At 39.5% G+C, this 16,929-nt stretch overlaps 1 protein-coding gene across 1 annotated transcript in view; it reads right to left on the bottom strand.

Moving 5' to 3' along the window:
- Positions 1-11,782: 11,782 nt before the first annotated feature.
- The window catches only part of LOC124161886 (tuftelin-interacting protein 11), a 119,373-nt gene continuing 114,226 nt past the window's right edge, over positions 11,783-16,929 (bottom strand). Inside the window, exon 14 of the mRNA XM_046538135.1 lies at positions 11,783-12,273. Within this exon, the coding sequence (XP_046394091.1) occupies positions 12,028-12,273 (246 nt within the window). The 3' untranslated portion in view covers positions 11,783-12,027. The remainder of the gene's footprint in view (positions 12,274-16,929) is intronic.

Here is a 16,929-nt window from a genome sequence, read left to right as displayed (position 1 = left end):
GAAAAAATGTTGTGGGACTAATCAAATGCAAGGCCTAAAAAATTTGGAGAACCCTTGCTCATCGGCCATTTATGGGGGAGGGTCACAAATCCAAGAATTTAACATTTTATGGCCACTCCCTGTAGATTTTGCTGAGTTACTGTCCTTCAGGGCAAACATTTTGTGCATTTTGATTTTTCTGCCATCATTAAGCCACAAAATGTCAAATTTGAGTGTGGGTCCACAAAGAAAATATTCCAAACCCCATGCAGTGCGGCAGAAGAGCAGCAGGCTGCTTGTGTCCCCTTCCTGATCACATGTCCACCCCTCCCACACCCTGAACGCTACAGAATTCACACTGAGTGCATCTTTTGTATTTAGTCTGACTACTATTTGACGTTTCACCGTCATCTGTGAAGGAGCAATCGCAAAAGAATTACTTATTTAAAATTAATGTTAAATACCACTATCAAAACCAAAATAGGGAGAGAAAAGCCCATGACTTTGCAGAATTTGGCCTATTTCTACAATTTGCTCTATAATAAGCAAAAGAATGCAAAAATAGTTATCAGAGCTCACCACGTGCAGGCATCTGCAAGTTTAGGCATCTGCCCCATCCAATGGAAAATAAAATTGAGGAGAGCACCTATTCCCTTTCTCGCGTTGAAATATTTTCTGCAAAATATCAAATGCTCACGTTGTATTAGCAATTGGGTGAAAATAAAATAAGATCATCTTAACAAATGACTTCTTATGGCATATGAAAGTAATTTCCTATTTATTTATTATCTAAGTTGGGCAGATTAATTTAAAAGTTACTCACCCCATAGCATTACACTATAATGGACTGAGACTCAATTGCAAAGAATTTTCGGCAATTTCACTCTGCTTTCCAGTCTTTCCTAATATTAAACTCATTCCTCACTTTTTGCAACAAAGTTGTGACCTCTTTCAGGATTCTTTCGACCTCATGGTTAACGCAGGGATTACTTAACTTCAAAGTTGAACGTTGCTCAAATTATTTTTGAATTTCTGCAGGGGTAACATAAGATATAACCGGAGGCACCATGGTCTGTCCCCAATTTATCAGCAGTGATAAGTCCTCTTTGTCTAAATTAAGGTTTGGCAATTACAAATGTCCCAGGTTGGTTGCTTCGAGTGCCTCTAATGTTTTTTCCACCCATCCCATCTCACCTCCTTGCATACTCCTTGTTTAATTTTCTTCAGATGTTGATGGAGAAAATTCTTGATATTTTTTTCCCCTAAAGGAATTGGTGATCTTGACTCATCACTCTCTGACAATTACCTTTTTAGTTTTTCCCTTAATCGTCGTGTTTCTGTAGAATTCAGTCCAGCAGCCATCATCCTTTGTTTTAATATTATTTTATTTGCTCCGCAATCTTGTACATTAAATAATGCCCCAGATATAAGGCACGTCAAGTCATACAATATATACGTATAGATACCATGATAACAAACAGTATATGACCCTTTATACACATACATATTTACATTAAAGTGTTAAAGAGCATCATCTAGATATTCCTCAACTGAATAATGCATTTTTCTTAGTAAGAATTTTTTCAACTTATTTTTAAACAAAGTATCATCATTAAATATCAGCAGGCAAATTATTAAAAAGTTTTATGCCCATTTCTCTGGGACCCCTTTTAGCCAAATTTGTTCGTACAAAATTATGATGTACATATATCACTATGAGATTTTGTATAATGACTATGTACATTATTATTCAAAGTATAATTTTTTGGGTTGTTCTTGACATACATAATGGTAAACAATATATATACACACGGAATCATGAGGATAAGCATGTCATTAAATATTGGTCTGCTGGGAGATGTGCAATGATTCTCATGGCACGTTTTTGTAAATTAAAATTTTTTTGATAAAATGATGAGTTGATCCCCAAAAAATTACACTGTAGGTGACATGAGAGTAGAAGTCACTATAATATAGTTTTAGCAAAGTTTTTCTACCCACAGTGGAACTGAGCTGCCTTAGTAAGTAACATGTGGAACTGATTCAGCATCAAACTCGAGTTTGCTGCTGATGTATGTAATATGCTCATTCCAGGACATTCTGTAATCCAGAGATATTCCTAAGAATTCACTATTATCCACCTGCTCAATAGGTTTCCTATTTAGACTTACACTGATGTTCTCAGATGGTGGACCACTAGTTTTAAAGTGCATTCATTAGCTTTTGTTAGGGTTAATAATTAAAAAGTTATACTGTGACCATTTACTGATCTCATTGGAAACTAACTGGGATTCTCAAAAATGCTTCTTTATTAGGGGTAGCTTTAAGCTGCTTCTTGCACTTACACACTCCAATATATTGCATAAATTCAAAGGTGTCTATAAAAATGAATCAATTTTTTTGTCAATATAACCCTTCATTTGGCCTATTCACATTTTTACATAAGTTTAAGTACATACTTCCAATGGTACCAAAAAAATCCACGTAGTCACAGCTCCCTCTGACATAATCAGAAGAGAAGCGTGTCTCCACAGTTCGCACACCTTTCTAGCCACTCTAGTGGCCACTTCATAGATCGAAGGCTCCTTGCCTGCGTTCTAAGATTTAAATATATTGTGGTCAATAAAAAATATTTCTTCACTTCTCTAAAAGTTGGTAACATCTATTTGTTTAACATTGACTAGATGCCAAATAAGGGACAAGTTGCCTCACTATGCATTCTTTTTTTACCATCTACCTGTGGCATTTTTTTAGTGTACCCCCGAAAATTTCTGGTACCCCCTAGAAATTCCTCCAACCTTCATCTTGGAACTCTTGTCTCCGAACTCTGCCCTCTGAACCAGCCCAACCTGGAGATCAAGACTTACATAGCAGATAAGTATGGCAGGGGAATAGCTGCACCTGCAAATCCAGGGGAAGTTTGTGCTGGTGCACAAAAGTGCAGTTTGGACTGAGTCCTCTGGAATGCCGATAATACACTACAAAATTCAGAACCCTCGTACCATATGAGGGAGTAGTGTAGAAAACTGACATCCATAAGACTCCCCCCCCCGAGCTTCGTCGGGGGTCCACACAACGATCGCGTATATCATGAAGTGGCCTGCATGCGCTGGGGCGCTCGTCGGGTCTCTACTCTCTAGCTCCTGTCCCTCACTTAGGCCAAATAGGAAGATGAGTTTCTATGAATCTCCCTCGTGAGATGAGACCACGGTGGCAACCGTAAGTGTGACCGTATACATACATCAGTATATTTTGGGGACTACTACGGATCATGTAACGTTCCATTTTTTTTCCTTGTCTACTCTTCCCAGTCTCTAGTTCTGTAGCGAAACTTGATATCCCCGCAGGTGTTTCTGGGAAGTTGATAACCCAATTAAATCAAAAAAAAATCATATTACAATGTTTGGGTATAGTAAGACGTCTCACCTTTCCAGTGGGTGGGATGGGAGTGAATCGTCTGGTGAGGGGGGCCAATCCATCATGAGTTCCAGCCGAGGACCCCCTTTCTCCCCTGACCGCCCCTGATGACCTGCATCTTAATACGTACGTCTTCAGCAACACACAATATCGTAACCACAGTGCACTTTCTGGAGAGTAAGCTAGTGATTGAGCTAGCTGCAGTTCAAAATACATTCCTCAAAAGGTGATCACATGAAATGGCCCTAATGCACACCGCACGAGTGCAGTGCAGGCGTGAAGAGTAAACAGGGAGTGAATTGCAGAATATTTCACTTTCAAACTGATTCATTCCAGTGACCAGTTGGTAGCAGAGATGGCCGGTGGTAATTTATTCAGGGTGTGCATTATAGCAGATACAGGATGATTAATTTATATTATGTCAATTATAACTCATGGGCATCATATTTCGTCCTAATAGAATACATAGCATGCAAGACATACCACTGGTACATTCTACCCTTAAAGCAGCATGAACAGAAATAATATAAGCATGCTAATGAAAACAATTATCTGAACCAAACCTTTACAAGTGACGGTTGGTGAAATTCTCCTTTCCTTCTTCCGAGCGAACTCGTACGTCACTTTGTCATTGAAACCTTCGATACAATCCTGGAACTTTTTTTCAATTGACAACATCGCCAAAGCAGTGAGCCTGTCCTCGTCCATCTGGCTACGTAAGAATGTTTTAACATGTTTAAGGGTTGAAAAAATCCTCTGCTTCACTAGTCATCGGAATTGTCACAAGAATTTTCAGTAGTTTAGTTGTTTCACTGAATGTATTTTGAATGTTATTGTCAACGATGAATCCTAGTAGGGCAACGACATTGGAGACTTTCCGGAAAGCCTTGTGCATGTAAATTATTTCAAGCTCAATTTTCAATTGACCCGTTGGTTTCGAAGTTAGCAGAGATTTGTGTTGTTTAAAACAAATCTGCCAATTTTTGTGGAATAAACAATTTGTTTTCTAAAAACTGTTAATAATACATCTGGCTTTCATACATCAAAATTCCAAGTTATTGCAACGAAAACTATGAGATTACCAAGCGCTCAAAGCGGGGCAACTTGATTTTATGAGCAAAAAATTTGTTTAAGTTAAAGATCCAAGGTAGAAATAAATTCTCTTTCATGTGCTTTTTGTTGCATTGAAATCGATTGCCTTGTTTGGATGATAGAGCTCCTCAAACTCGGGAGTCTTGCTTTTTTCCACAGACAGTTGGATCCTGGGCACAGGTAGTGTTGGTGGTAGCCTGCGAATTACTCACCAAACATGCACGCGTGCACTCGCGTCGTTTTGAGTCTGCTCCTGGCACCCATTAGAACAGCACATGCTTACTTCGTCCCGACAGAGCATGCATAGACCGAATTTACACCCAGTGGATGCCAAGCCAAGGAGATAACAGTAGCGTTCGGAGCTTCATATCACATCCATAAGGAGACAGGATTTTTATCCTTCTCATTGTAAAGGAATAGTTATCTTACATAATTCATTCATCTTTGGGGGTGCACTTGCTAACATGCGTCTATGCATGCACCGCCACTGGTTGGTAGTGGCAGCTCAGTTCATTTTCACCCATCTCTACCACAGAGAGTCCCACCCAGTTTGGACACTTCCAACCATGAACAGAAACACCTCATTTCCAGGATCAACTTGATTAGTTTGAATGTTTCCCTTTAGATACGACTCATTTCAAGCCTGCAATCAAGAAACAAACACTAAGTACTCCACATGGTTAGAGGTGAAACAACATACCGGATAAACACTTTTCTTGAATTTGAGAACATTAATATTCGTGTTAGGGGTCTACTCCATTCATATTCTTCTCCCAATACATTTTTCAGACCAGGATGGCAAGAAATAATGGCTGATTTGCAAGTGCTGGGCTTAAGGGGGCGCCCTAGCGTTTGAATTTCCCAATTTAACGGCTCACGAAGGCCTCTGGCCGCAGCGCCGGGATATGGAGATGGAAGCCGAAGCGCCGCGAGGGAGAGAAAGGGGGGTTGGAAGGCTAATGTCCTCCCAACTTCACCCTCGACGACTCCAAGGAGATATGTGATATTCGGGATAAACTTGATAAGGGTCGCTGGAACAGGAGTCGCAGTCGGAGGTGATATGTGACACCTAAGTGGCGGCGAGCCAATTAAAAATAGTGAAAGCCAACTTTTGGTTCCTCTCTCATGTGCTGAAGAAATAGAGCTGTGTATGCGAATGTCCTTTTGAGTTTACACCTTTTCCGAAATTATTGGCGATGATATCTTCATTATGTAAACTGGCATTTCGTCGACATCACGCCACCGACCTCGGAGGCGGCTGGGTAATGTCCTTGCCTGCTAAACAAGAAATCGCAGGTTCGAGTCCCGCCTGGGTAGGTTTCCCCTAACCAGGGGTTGGTTGTTCGTGTAAATAATTGTTAAACTTTTTGAATACTCAATGTAAAATGGCTTAATGTGAGCTGTATTTGGTGGTTTGGGAATAAAACAAAATTTAAAAAATAAAATTTCAGCATTGAATTGTGGTTTATGATGTTATTTTAGTGGAATGTAGAGTCATTTTACGTAATGAAGATATCATCCCTCGCAGTTTTCGAAACGGAAGAGAAAAACTGGAGGCAAACGAAAAGTGAAGAGGTTTCTCATTTGTCATATACTTACGTGAAATATATTCAACTAACATAATTAATTATTAATAAAATGTAACAATATATGACAGCTAGCTTGCTTGAAAATCACACTTGGATGCGAAAAGCAATGGTTACTTAAGTTAGAGCTAGAAATATTTTGTTATTAACACCGATGAAAAGAAGCTATAAAACAAACACGATGAAAAAAATCTGTGGAAGAGCCGAAACCTGCATTTCAAGACAAAAGTAGTTAGTAGTTAATTAATGGTTGAACTTTGAGTCACCATTTTATCTGATATAACACTCATCAGAAATCACCTCGAAAGCATTTTATATTTTGAAAAATGCAATGGAAAACATGAAATTATATATGAACCATTATAAATTAACAAAAGTATTTAAATCATAAGAAAACATCAAGAATAAGTTCACCAGCTCTACAACTAGTTTTCAATTGCATTCAAGGGAAAAGTTGACCCCATGACCATCAATGAATCTTGGCATTGATGCTATGATGCGCGAGGCTGTGTGGTACAGCAGCCCTTGATGGTCCACTTTAAATATTTTTCTTCCACTGGTGTCCCCTCTGGGTATGAAGATATTTTTCGTCTAGCCCTTTCATAACTAAGATAATTCTGGTAGCCACAGATCTTTGCAGTCTTCGAATAATTTTGGATAGAAGTTTTGTTCAATTGCAATCAACAATCGGCGAAAGAGCTTCTTCTGGCGTCAGTTATTTTGAGTTGTAGGTATTTTCCTCCATTTCTGTAATATTCGTTTCCCTCGGGTCGTGGTCATTTCCGTGATTATCTTCGCTGCCGCATCATTCCCTTGCGAGCGCAGTGTCACAGATGTGGCTAGCAATAGCTCAGCTACTGTTGCTTTCTCAAACCAGTCACTTTTCTGCTCTTAATGTTAGACCTATCACTAGACCTCTTAAAGTCTTTCTTAGGCCTTTCTTTGCTGCTTTACCCAGAAAAATCAGGAATTAGATAGCATTTTGACACATCCACTTCCATTAAAAATAACGTTATGTATTTCTGTTTGTGTTACTTTCATTCGCTCTATTTTTCTTATCCGAAATATCAAAAATCTGAATCATCAAAGATGAAAATCGAAATTAGAATATAATACCCTACATAATACAACACACGAAATCAGTGAGATATTTATCTTGGAAAACATAGGAACCTTTTTATCGTTGCGTGATATCCTCCAGCAGTGGTAGTTCGTCCTCAATGAAATCTCACGCTCTATGGAAAATAGACCTTGGTTCCTCGCTTCCATAGCACAAGCACTGATATCCTTTGACACTAACTAGTAAAAGTTGACTAATTTGCTCGGTAAAATCGTGAAAGGAATGTTTTTCAATCAATTGGGAAGAAGCATTTGTGGAAAACTCCGTGCTAGCCACCTCGTAGAAATCACCTGTATCGAAGATAAGCGATCCTCAAAATGGCAAAAACCCTTCATAAAACGAGGCAATAAAGCAGTTAGCGGCATTTCTACAAACGGACAGCTATGCTTTTAGTAGAAAACATTTTAAACGCTAGATAAAAATCGTAAGACTGAGGTAGGGTTTACGGTCACAAAAGGGGTTACCGCGGTGGGCCCGCCGCCACTCTTGAGCCCTTTCCAATGTTTGAGCTGATGGGTGCTATGAAAGACCTAGGAGAATGTGGTTAGCAAAATGCGGGTGCATTGTGGTAAGATATGGGTTCTCCAAGAATAAGAAACTATGTATTTCCTTGCAGCCGCGACCTTTCCGAGACAAGCTTCTGACTTGCCAGTGCAATCGTTGAGTCCGTTACATATATCTCATGAATAAAATCGTAATTTGCACATTAAAAAATCAAACAATAACAGTTATATGGAATTTATAATGTATGCAACTGTAGTAAACTGTAATGTCGTCCCATCTTTAGCGACATATCCTCAACAATAACTAATGCTGAACAAATTTCCACATCTAATCATCGCGTCAGGTGGTTGGACACTCAGGCACATAACTTGATAGGAGAGGTGGGGTGGCAGGTAGGTGCAAGATTGCTCTTTTGAGAATCAAAGTTGATAATTTTTTGTTATGCGGGGTAGGATCTTATGCGTAGCAATGCGAATAAACATGAAGTTTTTCTCTCACCATGTTATCAAGACGTGAAAAATAAAACATTTTCACCGTTTCATAAAAAATAATAGAAACTATCAATAGGAAAGAAATTTTCACTACTACGGAATCTAACCATATTCATTCTTGCTATGGCATCCTTAAAAATTACTCATTTTAAAACAAATTGCAACTGCAGACATATTCTTCTGACAATTTTATTAAAAGATAAGAAAATATTGTTGAGATAATTTTATGTTAATTTGACAGAAGTCTCTGTTTGTTTCACGTCTTCCTTTTCCAAGGCTTCCATTCTTTTCGACGGCGTCGTTTCCCTTGGGGCTTGCTAGACACTTCCATCGCACCACAAAAAGAAATACGCAAAACGAAAGAAAGACGATTCGACTTCGAAATCAAGCAGCTAAGAAAACGTGTGACAGGCCGGCTGCCGGTGTTGATGTTGAGGGGAGGGCCTGCTCGCCTCGGAAGGGAGGGCCAGGAGGGGAGGCAAAGAAGTGAAGGATGACTCGCGGAAGGAGGAAAGGTGTTTAGGATGACTCGAAACGACTGCGCGTTACAGAAAAACTGGCTGCAAGGTCTCACAATTTCCCAAATTGTAGCTTTGATTTACGACGTGTGGCATACGTGCACCCTTTGCTTGTAGTTGAAGGGTTATATTATGATTTGGCTGGTTGGTTTTTCTTTACATGATTTTGCGCCGTGGTGATAGTCATTGAAAAAAATCGAAATTCGTGAAATTAAGCGTCAAGTATCTCCTGTAGGAAACCTGGTAAAAGACCCGTCTTTGTCTCAAGGCACAGATTTAAGCTTTAAAATATTTTGAGTCAAGAAACCGCTATGTACTATCACTTTCAAAAGTCGGTCCACATGACGGGCGCAGCCGTCACCGGGCTTTCCCAAAATTGACCTTCGCGTATTGCTTATGCGTTCCATGCCTGCTGAGAGTCAATTTAACTTAATCGCTTATGTAGCTGGTGCAACTTGACTTTTTTACTCTCGCCAACAGACCCAAGCAATATTTCCTGACTAGGAAGTCTTCGAGAACCCACATACCCTCCCCTAATCCCATAACTCGAGAACACCAGAACCTCCCATTCCCAAAAATGTTCACCCTCGAAGGAAGCCGAGAGGGAATTACGGTTTAGTTGGACTTTTCCATTCATATTAGAGAAAATATTTCGGAGTTCCCTTCGGGTCGCCGCAAGGCTGAGTCCAACGAAAATGTGAGATAACCATTTTTGATGCATTATGAAAATAGTATTTCCACTTTTTGAACTCAATGCACCTTAATGTAATCATGATTACCTTCTATATCCGGCTTCACCCGTTTCGGTGACCAAAACTTTATCGGTTATTTTCTAATTGCAGTGCTTGAAATTTAAGCTATTCCGTCATTAATAGTTTCGTCAAGCTACAAGTTGTCCCTATACCTTGAAAATCCACTCTTACTACTGTCGTGGATATTGGACGACAAGATAAATTGTTGAAGGGACATATGTTTGATTTTTATCATTTGGCAAACAATTCAATTAGTTATGGCTTTTATCGTATTAAGGCCACGTATCTTCAAAAATTCTATTGGAAAATTAGTCTTTCAAATAATTGTAATTCTTCAGAAAAATATGCATATTAGTAGGAATTTTGTAATAGACAAAACCAGCTTAAGAGGAAAGTTTTCTGAGTTACATAAAACTGTTGAGTGAAATTTGGTATAGGGCCAGAAGCGAGAGCAAAAATTGCGTCTAACGTGTCCTTAGAGGCATTTCTTTTCTTAGGAGTATATTGAATGCCAAGTATTTTTATTCTCGTAGAAAAGAAACACCAGTTTATTTTTACTCCATCCGATGGTATTTACCATATTCTGTGCTGACAAATAATCACTTTAAATTGTTGAGATAATATAATATCGTATTTACCGAGAAAAATTCTTGTGTTGGATGTGCCCATCAATGTTCTTAGATGTATTAGATTATTTTGAAATTTTAACCCTCGACAACTCAAGGTGTTTGCTGTTAACAGACTTTTGAAAATATTTTATATACGTTATATACTGCAACACTTAAAAATACATACATTATACTCCAAGAAATACATCAGATGAATTTGTTAACGGGCTACTGCGGTACGTCGTGTTACGAAAAGGCAAATTGCGGACCTGCTATTCAAGTTGAGTACTATTTGAGCGTTACAGAGGGTGAGAAATACCAGAATCTTCAGGGAAGAATGGGTAAAATAGAAAATTGTGGCATATGAAACATTCCCGGCAACAACCTACTATGAGAAAGTGCGGCCAACGGAATGTCAACTAAGCTGGTTTATAAATTACGAATTAGACCAACAGATAAGTATTAACCATTAAAATGGATACAGATTTTAGTGAAACTTTACTTGAAATAAGTATTTACATAAATATGCGAGTATTTTAGCAAAGAGGTTATATATTATTGCAATATTAATTTTTAACAATGTAGTATTGCCATTTAGTCTCTAATGTCTCGTCACCATCAACTTTTCTTTTAATCCACTTGTACACAGTTTTTCTATCAACTCCTAAATCCGCAGCTATTTGCAACACAGTTTTCCCGCTGTCAAAATATAAGGAGACTATTTGTCCCCTTTGAGCTGCGCTTAAATGTGAGTTGGCCCGACGATCCATTGCCTCTGTATTTTCGAGGAATCGCCACACTACTTCCCTCAGTGGAAATCACCTTACTGAGAACCTTATTTACCTTGTTCCCTCTCCTCGGTGGAAGCGCGTAGAAGGTAGCAGGGGATAAAGGAAGAATGCAATGGAAAGACCTTGATGGATATTAAGATCGCGAGTAAGTCGAACGGGCCGCTTCAAGTCATGGAGCGCATAGGCAATACCCCAAGTTCGAGGCCAGCAGAAAACGTAGTTCCTCGTGCTGGCCGCGGGGACCGACTTTTGAAAGTGACTGTACCTATAATGAGCGAAGCACAAACTGGTTAATAGAAAGGGTCTGCATCGCCTTCCGCGACCATGCTAGGGCGCCCCCTTAAGGTTATGGCTTTTTTGTACTAGATGACTATATCATTAGATTTTACAAACCTCTTTATCTTATTATTTTGTCTGCTCACTAGTGCAACAGTATAACTGCTAGGGGAATAAATTTGCTCAATGAGTGAATTTGGCAAGTGTATAAAGATAAATTCTGCCTCCGTGTTACCCAGTGACAAGAGTCATACTTATCAGGACTAATACACATGCATAAGAGGCATGGATGAGGTGGATACAACACTGCGGTTTGATCAGTGGTGTATCATAAGCAGTTTTAATGGCAAAAACCATGTAATGTATCCATTTTTAGAGGATGAGTGTTGAGTAGGAAGCAGCCATCCTTTGTAATGAACGATTGTATCTCTTGTGAAACCACCTCAAGAAATTTCAAGCCATTCACGTTTTCTCCATACGTATTCAAAATTTCACAGACCCAGAAATCAAATTTTCACATAAGGCGAGAACTTTCGATACAAGCTACTCTCACATCTTAACGAGAATGCCCCGACTTTACCAAAATTCCCTGACGATCGCCACCGTGTCAATGAACAAGCAGTTTACATAGTCAAGGCAAAAATCAACTTGTGGCCAACACACAGAGCTTTAATGGTGAAGGTGATGGCCTGGTGGACACCCAAACTATGAATGACATAAGTTACATTAGATCCATGAAATTTACATGCACGTTCATGAAGTTCTTCAGAAGCAGTTGAGACTGTTATGTCCTGAGAGTAACCACACAGAAGAGCTGTTCACATTGCCACCTTGTTCGGAAACAGGTTGGAATAAGCACGTAATCACAGCAGCAGTTGATGTTGTCATCACAATCACACAATCGCCAGGTCGAGGACAGCTCCCAGGGAGGATGGGACCCACAGCCCACCCTGGAGTACAAATATGACATTGCGGTCCAGGTACACTTGCAGTTTGCCCACGCGGTACACCTGCTTGCCCTCACGCCACCGATTTGCTAACGGCATGAACACAACGCCACGCTCCTCGCAGCGCTTTTGCAGTAAGTCTCGGAAGCCCTGAGGGATCTGCGTGGCCGTCCTCACTGCCTCAGCCACCATCTGCCAACACAAAACAAACCAAAGACATGGGAATGACACAGTGTGGAGGCGCAAATGATGGCCAAAAATACATGGATCAAATATCACCTTATTGCACGCAGAAAAAAGGCATCTTAAATCTGTCGGTTCTGCAGTCTATTTCTCTAATCTTATCCTTGTGATCGTTTCTACCATAATAATTAGGCCCTCTGAAAATATCTTGAACATCAGGCAAAAAGTATTCTACATAAAATTTCTGCAAAAGATTTAATCTCAATTTTTCCCTTTGATGACTTACACTTCCTCATCCAAAATTCCATATTAATTCCGTTGCATTAGGTACAATGTTTATCATAGCAATTTTTAATCTTGCTGCTCACCTCCGTATTCTATCCACTTCCAAAACCATTCCTTTTTCATACGAGTCCCATACAACGAGCAGTGTACTCCAAATGTGATCTCAGGAGAGAATAATATCATTTTTCGTTTACTTTTTCATTGGATTTTTCGAGTATTCTTTCAATAAATCCAAATTTACGATTTGCCAGCCTGCAAATTTCTTCAGTGTGCTTTACTCATGATAAGTCCAGGGTAAGAGTTTCTCCTAAATACTTAACCGTTCTCTCTACATTTAATAACTTCGCTCAACTGACTGAATATGTTTCTTTGGGAAAGTCTTTCTTTTTGCAAAAATGACTTACTACACATTTGCTTAGATTTACCTGTAATTTCCAAATACCACACCCAATGTTTAAAGCATTGAGATCTCTCTTAAGTGCAATTCTGTTGGACTTGTTTATATGCCAGTAGAGCACTGCACTGTCACTACAAAAAGGTTTACCTGTGTTGAAGTGTTTGTTTTACGTAAATTATGAAAATTACAAGAAATTAAAGTGAACGTTTGGATTACTCGTGTTTCCCTATTATCACTAGCACTATAGTCACATACTAGGCAGGTACATGGGACACGTCAAGATATCAAATACTAATTATAAGTATGATATACACATCGAATGTAAAATGTTACAATGAGAGGCCTTACAAGTTACGGAATCAAATACTCATTACAGTAAACTCTTGATTTTACGAAGTCAGTGGGACCGGAAAATTGGCACTTCGTAAAATCGAGTTTCGTAAATTCAAACCTTTTTCATAAGTCACGAAAAATATGTTAGCTTTTGTTTCTTCCGCCATTTTTTGTCTTTAGTGGTCTTATTTAAACGTTTTCGGTGGTTATTCTCGGTATAATTCATAGAAAAGGCTTTTTGCTATGGATTTATGATGTGAAAAATCGTTAAATAATTATACCACCATAAAATTCCCATTTCTTGTTCATACTTCAACATCAACGATCGCTTAAGAAATTCCCGACCAGTTTAGAAAACGTAATCAATTAATGAATTGCAATGTTTATTATAAGAATTTAATGTTATAAATTTGTGGTTAGGAGCCAATAGCTACTATTAAGTATGCAAAAGATAGATATTTGTTTCTGACACCCACAGAATTTTAGCGGCAGCCGGACTAACCGCCATTTATGTCGCCCTCTATCGCTCAGTGACGAGAAAAAAAGAAAAACAAGGGTCTTAGCCCGTTTCCAAAATAACCTTCGTAAGTTAATATTTCGAGTTACTTCGTATTTTCAGCAGAATGTGCTCTATTTTCACTGAGATTCAATTACGATCATAAATAACGTAGGATGTGATTATCTTCTGGTGAATATTTGAAGTAAATTCTGTTTGAGTTCTCCGTCCGACTACTGTGTTCCATCATCTTCGCAGACGTTGCCATAAAAGACTTAATTCTTCATCAGGACTGTATTCTTCATACCGGGTGTGAGGTGACCTGTTCATATAGCATGTTTCTCTCCTTTTATGCCGACAGGAGCAAGGTTCCAACCGGAAAACGACAGGAGAAACATCTTACAGTATCGGAGAAATATAGATAGAAACGTTATTATCCACATTGATTGTTTTCCTACAAGAGACGTTTTATCATTTCTCAACGTGGTTAAGTATTGGTTCACTAGCGTGAATTCCCAAAAAATGACACGCAAAAACCTGTACCGTCACCTCATTTAGTTTTCGTGTTCCTTTCTCCGCCGTATTGTAGTTAGGCAAAGGATCATTGACATAGAGAAGAGATTTTCTTAGTTTTAGCACTAAAAAATAGTCGCGCCATAATCGTAAATAAATATAGTGTGGAAAGAGCAAAGAAAATAATTTCAATTGAAAAGTCAGCTGAGAAGAAGAGAGGCAATTATAAGCGCGGCACCATTTTCCCGATAGTGGAAGATACTTCTTCCGCCTCTCTCCGGTTAATAACTTCCCCCCGTTGCAGGTAAAGATGAACCATGCCATTCTCCACAATCGGGGAACGTTCCCAGTGGGTGGGGTGAATAAGAGTGGGATGGGGATTGCCTGAGGGAAGAAGTGTGGTCAGCACAAGGACTGGTGAAGGGGGCAGGACAAAGAAGGGTGGGGAAATGGCCTTCAGCTCTGCCTCAGTCCACTTTTGGGGGCCGTATTTTTTTGCGACGCACACAAGCTCAGTCACCTTAGGGAGGGAGTGAATGGGAAATGCTGGGGAAGGAGGGGTTTGGGATGCGTAAGGTGGGTGTCAGCAAGATCAGCCAAAGGCGGCAGGAGGGAAGGGACGGCTTTGGAAAGACAGAACCCCAGCATGGGAGAACGGTGAAGCGCGTGAGAAGAAAGTTCATGGTTAGACTTGGAAGTGCGTCTTCATTACGAGAAGCCTGAAATATAAATTGGCGGTAAATAGAGCCCAGTACTTAAGATATTTAAGTTGTTCATTCACAAAGGCCAAAATATACACGAAAAGATATTATGGCGCGGATTGCATGTATCAACGTCCATTTCGGGATGTTATTAATTTCTGTTCCCATTTATAAAAGTAGCAAATAGATTTGAAAGAATGATAATCATGAATAAAAATATCTAAATCGATATCCAAACGCACATGAGCAAAATAGATGAATGTATACATACCGATCCATCGCAAGTAATACCGCTCAAGCTCTGGAACCAACCGGAGCTTTCACTAAATGTCTCGGAGTCATTACCACTCTCGTCTTTTTGTACTGATTCTCTATGAACTTTCCGTATGTGCAGACCGCTTGGTTGAAGTTGGTGCGGCTGAGGTCACTGATGTTTTAACTTCGTCTTTATTCAGAATAAGGCATCGTGCGTTTAAACTTCCACGCAATATCGCTTTGACGCTCTCCATTTTCAAAAGCAATTGACCTCTTTCAATTCCTCTTCTAGGTTTATAGTTTTTCTTGATAAATTCTTGATTTTTCTACACGCATTCCTATTTTTTGCCATATTCTCTTGGTTTTTACTCTGTATGGCTCTATCTAAATCACCTTCCACTGCTGAACTGTATTCCTGAGACGCAGAAGGCGTACGACTGCGGGGAGGGAACGAAGCCATTGTGTTTGAGTCTCTATAGTGGACCCTTTTATGTGTTGATGCTATTCATGCGCAACTCGGCCACCGCTCCATTTCTCCCCGGTGAATACCGATGACCTTGAAGGCTTTAGCGTAGACCCTCTACCTGGAAGTCAATCGCCCGATAACCTATGACGGCAAAAATACGTCTCAAACCGTATTGCTGAAAAAAAATCATTTACACTAGCCCCACGCTTAATTAACGAGACAAGATAAATTACTTCGGTATGCCGGCTATCTGGACCCAATGACGAGTAAAACTTTTGGCCATTGCCCAGCAATGGAGTTCCATTAATATATAAACAAAAAAGAAGCTTTGAGGCAAGCAATAATTTTAATATGCGTAAAATGATAGACATTTCGTGTGTACTTCGTGCAAGTTCACGTTTTATCACGAGAGCGTTTAAGATTTTTGATTAGGCTACACTGCGTTGCAATGTTTCCCCAAGGAACGTATTTGCGCTATATCGAAATTGCGCTAATCGAAATTGCGCTATACGAGACATGGGTGTATAATCGAATAGCGCCATGTATTTAGCATAGGCTTTTCACCGGGACCGCAATATCACTTCGTATAATCGAAAACTTCGTAAAATCCTGCTTCGTAAAATCAAGAGTTTACTGTAATACTATAGAAGCACTTTTCGACAAGGTAAGTAAAGACCATTTTTTTAGACAGCTCTGAATGTATCTGAAATGCAAAATACAAAATAACTCTCCCTAGGGTATTTGAAAAATTAACAACAAAATAGTATAAAGTATACCGGGACTAGCCGCGGTGATAACTTTTACGGTAGTCACCCGCAATGCACAATCGTGCGAAAAATCCACAGAGAAAAAATCATTCGCCTTGACTGGGATTCGAACCCGGATCCCCCGATTTCCGGACGAGTGCTTTAGCCAGTTTAGCTACCGAGGCGTCAATTTTCCCTGTGGATATTTTTCGGACACTACCGGTAGTGTCCGAAAAATATCCACAGGGAAAATTGACGCCTCAGTAGCTTAACTGGCTAAAGCACTCGACCGGAAATCGGGGGATCCGGGTTCGAATCCCAGTCAAGGCGAATGATTTTTTCTCTGTGGATCTTTTCGAACAAAATAGGTAGTATTTTAAATACCTTTTAAAACACAAAATACATTTCAATGGAAACTGAGAATTATTAAAAAAAATATAATCTGCCTTGGCACAATATGCATAGTTGCAAAC

This window comes from Ischnura elegans, chromosome 7 (genome assembly GCF_921293095.1).
Source record: "Ischnura elegans chromosome 7, ioIscEleg1.1, whole genome shotgun sequence".
Taxonomy (NCBI): domain Eukaryota; kingdom Metazoa; phylum Arthropoda; class Insecta; order Odonata; family Coenagrionidae; genus Ischnura; species Ischnura elegans.
This window is presented reverse-complemented; position numbering and strand designations above follow the sequence as displayed.